General features: G+C 31.1%; 1 protein-coding gene across 2 annotated transcripts in view; it reads left to right on the top strand.

Annotated features, from left to right (window-relative positions):
• Window positions 1-7,927, top strand: part of LOC109355147 (11-oxo-beta-amyrin 30-oxidase-like) — an 18,639-nt gene that overhangs the window by 7,950 nt on the left and 2,762 nt on the right. The window contains exon 1 of one of the 2 annotated variants that reach the window (XM_019598118.1): window positions 6,237-6,568. The exons of the other annotated variant lie outside the window; for it this stretch is intronic. Within the exon in view, the coding sequence (XP_019453663.1) occupies window positions 6,289-6,568 (280 nt within the window). The 5' untranslated portion in view covers window positions 6,237-6,288. Of the gene's footprint in view, window positions 1-6,236; window positions 6,569-7,927 lie in introns of those variants that run through there. 2 annotated transcript variants of the gene reach the window in all.

Below are 7,927 nucleotides of genomic sequence, written 5' to 3'. Positions count from 1 at the left end.
TCTCCTTTTCTCCTCTTGAATTCTAAACTAAAATTACAAACTTACTTGAAATAAAGCTCTAAAAACTAAGAAATGAAGAGAGAACTTCAGAAAAGAATTTCTAGTGAGAGATTTGTTAATTTGAAGTGGAATTGGTTCTTTTTCTGCTCGAATGAATTGATCCCTATTTATAGAAATCCTTTCTGGACCGCGGAGTTGCTTGGCTGGACCGTTAAGCAACTGACCAAACTCTTCAGCATGGGTTTGGTCCCTTGATCAAGTAGCTTTGTCACCTCCTTATGCTTGACTCATCAAAGCTAGTTGTGGGCTATGAAACCAACTATTGTGAGCTACATCTGAAAATCCTATGGTGGACTACTTGAGATGAGGTCATGGGTGACTTCATGGTTTGCTTGATGGTTAAGTCAAGTCTGGGTGCACACCGCTCAACACACATGTTGCACCGCTAAGATGCTTGTTCAGCTTTGACCGTGCTGATTGGGACGTGGCCTGGTGCTTGTTGGTCTGGTCAGGAGTCTGGTTCTCCGCTAAGCTGCTTGATTGGGCTGCTAAGCTGCTTGTTCAGCAGCTTGGGCATGTGTCAAGCTTGTGTCTGACCGTGTCAGGACTAGTCTGGTCCTAGGCTGAGCGGCCAAGCAGGTCCGCTCAGCTGCTTTCTTGAGCAGCTTGGTCCAAGTTAACCTGGTGTCTAGGTCAGGCTAGTGTCCAAGTCAGCTTAGCGGGGCTTGGTCCACGTTTAGCTGCCTAGTTAAGCACCTTGATTTTTGACTTTTTTGCTTTTTGACCATGAGTCTTTTTTCTCTTCTTTTCTTCATTCTAAATCCTACAAAATACATAAAAAAGAAATACACATACAAATATACAAGATTGTGATATTTTATACAAAAAGTATTGTTTTAAGTTGGTTTTTCTCAATTATGCTTAAGATAAGTGCCATAAAAGTGTATGAAATTTAGGTATGTTTGGCACTTATCACCAGGTCAGCCTAGCACCTGGCCCACTAGAAAAATGGTTGCTTGGCCTAGAAGAATGGCTATGTCGTGAATGATGTCACAAGCCAAGCAACCAGTAAAACCTAGCTTCTCAGCCAAGTTTATGACCTCATGTATGACACAAGCAAGTAGGAGGTGTCACCATGCATGTAGCCTAGCCCACAATAAGTTGTCCAAGCTAGCTGGCCAAGATGGGACAAGTTCCTGACCCACCAGTGAGCTAAGCGGTAAGGAAGGGGGGCTAAGCAGCCTTCCCATTGCCTATAAAAGGCACACTCATTTCTTCACTTTTGAATCATTGTACATCCCATTTTTCTTCTCATTTTTGGTTCTCTCTCTTTATTAAGTTGTTCTTGGGTTGTTCTTAGGCTTTTATTTCATTGAAATTCAGAGGGAGTGGAGTTGGCAAATGAGGTGCAAAAACATGATTTTGTAACCTCATTTGGAACCAAAAGCATCTAATCTTTGGATGGATGGCTAATGCTCCAAAAAGTTGGACTATGGTGTAAGTTCTTGTACTTTCATCTTCTTCATCGTTTATACAAGTTCTTATGTTGGTTTTATTGATTCTTTAAGAAGTTCTTAATGCGGTTTTTTAGCTTGATCAACTAAAACTTGACTTAAAGATCCAAAACATGCTTCTTCTTAAAGTGTTGACAAGTGAAATAAAAAGTATAACCTACACCTTAGTTCACTTACCGTATCAAAGCATCTATTTTAAGCAACTTGTATTCAAGGCTAAACAATGTTAACGGAACCTGAAATAGGGTGTGACAACCTACTCTGGCGAGTGGCAGTTAACTATTATTTAGTGTATTATACAAGGTTTGAAAATCATCTTTTCCATGATATGACACTAGATGGAAGGTTAAGAAATGGTGTATGGTTTAACCAATGTATAATACATAACTTGCATAAATTCTTATGTTGATATTGTTCAAGAAATTATTCCATCATTCTAACTATATTCTTCTCTTGAATTTGTAAATACTTAGTTTCTTTACTTTTTGATGTTTCTTAGTTCATAAAATTACCAAAACAACTTTATGTGTTACTTTTCTTACTTTTGATAAAAGATACGAAGTATTAGTATATTTCTATTAGGCAATTTCTTGTGGTTCGACATGACCCTACAATTGAATATTGAAAGAGATGCAAATGTAAAATAGTAAAGTGTTAACTTATAAATTTTATTTGTTGACAAAGAAAGAAACCTTTAATCAAAGTGCAATTTAATTCGTAAGTTGTATCTTTGTGAAAAGGAAAATACACAGTTACAATGAGTGATTAACTACTAACTTTTACTTTCATCACTTACATTTCCGCAACTAACATTTATTTTCTGTCATTTAAATTATGCAACTAACTATTTATTGTTTTATTTATTCTTTATACCAACCTTTCATAAGAAATGGTATGGTTAATTTAATAAAATGAGACCGACCTTTATGGTATGGTTAAAAGGAACCCGAAAAGGGAGTGAATAAATAAAGTCACTAACTAATTAAATATCACTCATTATCATTTGTATTGATTTGCTAAATTCATACCATTAAACCGGTGTTGAAATTTATTTCAACAAAGCCGAGATGGTATGAAATTGTTAATAATTCAATAAAGCTAAGTTTTTTATTAAAGGACATTGGAATTCATTCCAACAAAGCCGAGATGGCGAGCAAAGAATTAATGAAGAAAAAGAAGAAAGGTGAAAAAGTTAAAAAAGAGAATGCATTTTAAAAGAAAAATCAATTTTTGCTCTCTTTTAACTTAGGAAGTATTTTTGAATATCTAGAAAAACCAATTTTCTTTGATAGCCAAGCCTCGTTACAACCTAAGGAAGACCTTAGTGATCCTTGAAAAATTTGTGCAATCAAAGTAAGTGCTGAGAAGAAAAATTAAATTAAATTCTTGAAAACCGAAACAAGTTGAGTTTTGAGTGTAACACTTACTCATTTGGTTCCATTCTTGAACCGTGTGTGAGTGCATCTCTTTGATTGAAACATTTTCTATAAGTGAAATGCTAAATGAATTTTTAAAAAGATTTGTGTATTCTTAATTTGAATCATTATGAGTCAAAATCACATAATCATAAACACATCATATGGAACCTTAAAGAATGATGCATAGTTTTGACCTTGTCCAAGTTTAATTCTTCCAAAGCCAAGTAGTTGTTATTTTACCTTTGTTAGGACAAACAAAGTCTTAAGTTGGGGGGAGTTGATAAGTGCCAAAAATACCTAATTTTCATACACTTTAATGGCACTTATCCTATGCAAAAATGTGAAAACCAACTTAATTCAACATTTTTTAGATAAATTTTGTGTGTTTGCATAATATGATTTTTGATCACCTCTTGTCCAAGTTTTCTTTGAGTTTTGTAGGAAATTGGACCAAAAAGAATGCTTAGGCTTGAAGAAAGAAAACTTGCTTCACCTTGAAGAAATCAAACCAAAGTATAGGAAACATGTGTGCTTAAAACTAAGCATGGTAAGGTGTCTTCTTAAAACTTAAGCATGACTAAGCAACTTGGTCTAGGTTGGAAGAAATTAAAGCCAAATACAAGCTGCTCACAAAGTTGTCCACCCAAGCACAAAGTTGTCCAACCAAGCATCAAGCTACTCATTACCCACATTTGTTGTATACTTGTATCTATAATAAAAAAGGTGGCATAGTGTACAAGGTTTCTATTTAATGGAGTCTAGAGAGGTAAATATATACAATTGTATCTTACAACCGAAGATACTATACTAAATAAACTAAAATCATATCCACTCATTACATTCTTCCAAAAAAAACCTATCTTAGTCTCACATTTTCACATTCCACCTCTATCTAATACTTCTTGATTATTTAAAACTATATTTATGGTATTATAATATTTTAAATTTGGAATCATAATTTAATATTAAATTTTTCTGAGTTTTTGTATTAAAGTGACTCAACCAGGAATGTATATGTTGACTCATCAACCCAATAGTACTATGATGTAATCAATGATCCAACAATGGCTAACATTGAAATGCAAAAATATCACATCACCAAATAAGGAAATCAAATCACATACATTTTTATATCTCATAAACTAATATGTATTTATAATTTATTTTTGAACGATATCCTCTTTTATCAATTTTCATTTTCACCACTTATTTTTTTATTTTTTATTTTTTTTGTTTCTTATAGGTATCCTTGCACTATAAACAATCATGTCTGAGCCAAGAACATCTAATAGTATGTTGGGCTAATTCTCTCAACCGGTATTTTTTTATCCACAAGATTCAAACCGAGCCTTACTTAAGAAGAGTCAAACATGTACCACTTGAACCAACTTTTTAATTTAATTACCAAAGTAGATTAAATAGGAATATTTTAATTAAATGGTAAAAAAAACATTTAATAATTTCTAAAAAAATTGTCTATCACTATAAAAAGAAAGAGAATGCCAAAATAATTCTATCTCTTTATTTCAAATCAATCAAGTCCAATCATATGTAATATTGTTAACTTTCAAAGGTAACTTAATTTTCATTAGATACATATTTGTCAAAATTTGACTGATAATATTAAGTTAGCGTAAGGAAATGAGATACAAGCCTTAATTGTAAAAGAAACATATATCACCCGTCTCAAAGTATCTTCCTTTTTTCTGTCACACTCACTTAAAATATACTTAAATAAAAAGAAATTTCCTAAAAATAACAATAAATATTTTAATATTATTTAATGTAATGTCATTTATGAGAGATAAGAGAACATAAACTCTATGGGATAACAGATTCTTGTTCTTCTCCGAGTACTATAAAAAACAAGAATAAAAGTAATAATTGGTCTTTAATCATGTATCATCCAAATAGAATTTTGACACATAATAAAAAAACTCTCGTATCACTTCAAGTTTATTTCTTACTACTTATTTTTTTTAATGTGTCAAACTAAACTAAACCAGTAGACATGATTCTGAAAATAATATTTATCTAAAAAAACAAAAAGAAAATAGAAATTTTATTCTTTAATTTACATTAAAACAAAAAGTCATACTATATAAGGAAAAAGCAGGAACTCATATTTTACCACCCATCCAATCTTAAACATCAATGGTTTGAACTTTGAACCATTTCACTTTGCTTGCATTGTTTTCTATCTCATAGCAAACAATCACAAAGGCAAAAATGTTAGCAGCATGTCTATCAACTACACTTTTTGTCACACTTATAGTTGGATTTGTTATAACAAAATAAGGTTACATATATTTAGACATTTTATATTTCATAAACTAATACGTATTTATAATTTATTTTTGAATATTTATAAATTTTCATTTTCACCACTTATTACATTATTTTTTAATTTCTTTTGTTTTTTATAGGTATCCTCGTACTGGAGGTAATCTTGTCCGAGTCGAGAACATCCACAAGTATGTGGGGGCTAGCTAACTCTCACAATATATATTTTTTTCATCCACAAAACTCAAACCTGAGACGTTGCTTAAGGGAAATCAAACGTATACCCATTGAACCAACTTTTTAATTTAATTACCAAATGTAGATTAAATAAGATTATTTTAATTAAATAATATAAAATTCATTTAATAACTTCTAAAAAAACTGTCTATCACTATAAAAGGAATGCCAAAATAATTCTATCTCTTTATTTCAAATCAATCAAGTACAATTACATGTAATATTGTTAACTTTAAAAGTTAACTTAATTTTCATTAGATACATATTTATCAAAATTTTACTGGTAATATTAAGTTAGCATAAGGAAATGAGATAAAAGTCTTAATTATTGAAGAAACATATACCACCGGTCCCAAAGAAATTTCCTAAAAATAACATTAAATATTTTTATATTATTTGATATAATGTTATTTATTAGAGATAGGAGGACATAAACTCTTTGGGATAACGGATTCTTATTCTTCTAGAAGTACTACATAAAACATGAATGAAAGTAATAATATGTCTTTAATCATGTCTCATCTAATAGAATTTTGACACATAATAAAAAAAACTCTCATATCATTCCAAATTTATTTCTTAAGACTTAATTTTTTTTAATGTGTCAAAGTAAAATGGTAGTAGACATGATTCTGGAAAAATAATCTTTATTTAAAAAAAATAGAAATTTTATTCTTTAATTTACATTAAAACAAAAAGTCATGCTATATAAGGAAAAAGGAGGAACTCATATTCTACCACCCATCCAATCTTAAACATCAATGGTTTGAACTTTGAACCATTTTACTTTGCTTGCATTGTTTTCTTTCTCATAGAAACCAATCACAAAGGCAAAAATGGTAGCAGCATGTCTATCAACTACACTTTTTGTCACACTTATAGTTGGTTTTGTTATATGGTTATGGAGGATTATAAACTCTTATTGGTTTATACCAAAGAAGTTAGAAAAATTTCTACGAGAACAAGGCCTTAAAGGTAATCCATATAGGCCTTTGTCTGGTGATTTAAATGATCTTTCCAAGAGTAAAAAAGAAGCTGAATCCAAACCTATGCCTATCTCTGATGACATAATCCCACGTGTGTCATCTTATCTTCATCAAAGTGTCACCAAACATGGTATGCATGTATATAATGTTGGTAATTATTGTAGGATATGTTCTTGTTATTAAATTGTTAGTATTTTGTAACTAGTTTTTCAATATGTTAAGACATGACTAAGTAGAAGCAGATCAGTAGATGTGAGGAAGAAATAAAACTTTAATCTAAGATGATCCATTTTTAATAGAGATACTAGTTGATATAAAATGAAAAAAAATTAGATAGAAATATGTAGAATTTTATTATTATTTATGGTTTCCCACATGTGTCATTGCATTGGAGTCAATCTCGTCCGATCATTATTTAAATGTGGTTATAGATTTATCTTAAATATATTTACTTTAATGTATTTAATTTTTCATAAAAAACATAAATAATTTCCAAAAAAATTAAAGTGTATTTACCAAAATCCAAAACACATATAAACTACCTACCACCATATATTTTATAAGGTTACCTCGTATCTTTACCTAAAATGAAGAGAACTGCATATCACGCTACTATTCATTTTATGGGACGAAGACTTAATTGTTGTTGTATTTAAAGTACAAAATAACATATATTTTGATTTGAACTTTGTAAGTGCTAGCTCTGGTTAAGTTGTACCAACAAGATTGGCTCATAAATTCTTCTATATGCCTCATTTCAGAAGATTGTATAGCAGATAATTCCCTGTATTAGACTCCTATATGTTTGTGTGGTGGCAGAGCCAATAGCTTCAAAATTTCCCTTTTTTACAAGTTACTTCCATCCTTATAATTTTTGTAAGGTGATGCTGAATTTGTTGTGAACTCTGATATGAATTGAACCTGCAAGCTGTGTGAGAAATTGTTCTATCACTGCTAGCATGAACCAGTGGTTGAGATTCCCTAGTGTGGCTAATAAGAAGCTCATTAGTTTTTTCATTGTGATCTATGTAACAAGCCTTTATATATGTGTGTGGTAAGGCTGCAAAGAAATGGTGCTATTATGTACTCTTTGCAATGAATTTGCTCATTGCTCATCAGAACACAAGTGTTAGTAGCTGCCCAACAAATAAACTGGAATGTAAAACAGGATAGTAATTCATATCTCAATAAGGGTGGCTCAATGCATGAGGCTCTCACCTAGTAGGGTCTAGGGTGAGTAGATGTACGTAACATCACCCTTACAAGTTGAGAGTCTGTTTCCAGGATTTGAACCTTTGACACCATGATTGGTAAGCAATTATCTTATAGTTGTGCCAAGCTCACCCTCTAATAATTCATATCTCAATCTCATAGTATAATCAAAGACATTTATTAACCTATAAAAGATCTAAAGCTTTCATACCTTAATATTGTTTTAAAAACCTGATTTTAGTTAAGAATAGCATATGCATGCTTAAGTCACTAGCAT

The sequence above is a fragment of the Lupinus angustifolius genome, chromosome LG08 (genome assembly GCF_001865875.1).
Source record: "Lupinus angustifolius cultivar Tanjil chromosome LG08, LupAngTanjil_v1.0, whole genome shotgun sequence".
NCBI classification, from domain to species: domain Eukaryota; kingdom Viridiplantae; phylum Streptophyta; class Magnoliopsida; order Fabales; family Fabaceae; genus Lupinus; species Lupinus angustifolius.
Note: the sequence above shows the minus strand (reverse complement) of the source record. Positions and strands in the feature narration are given on the sequence as shown.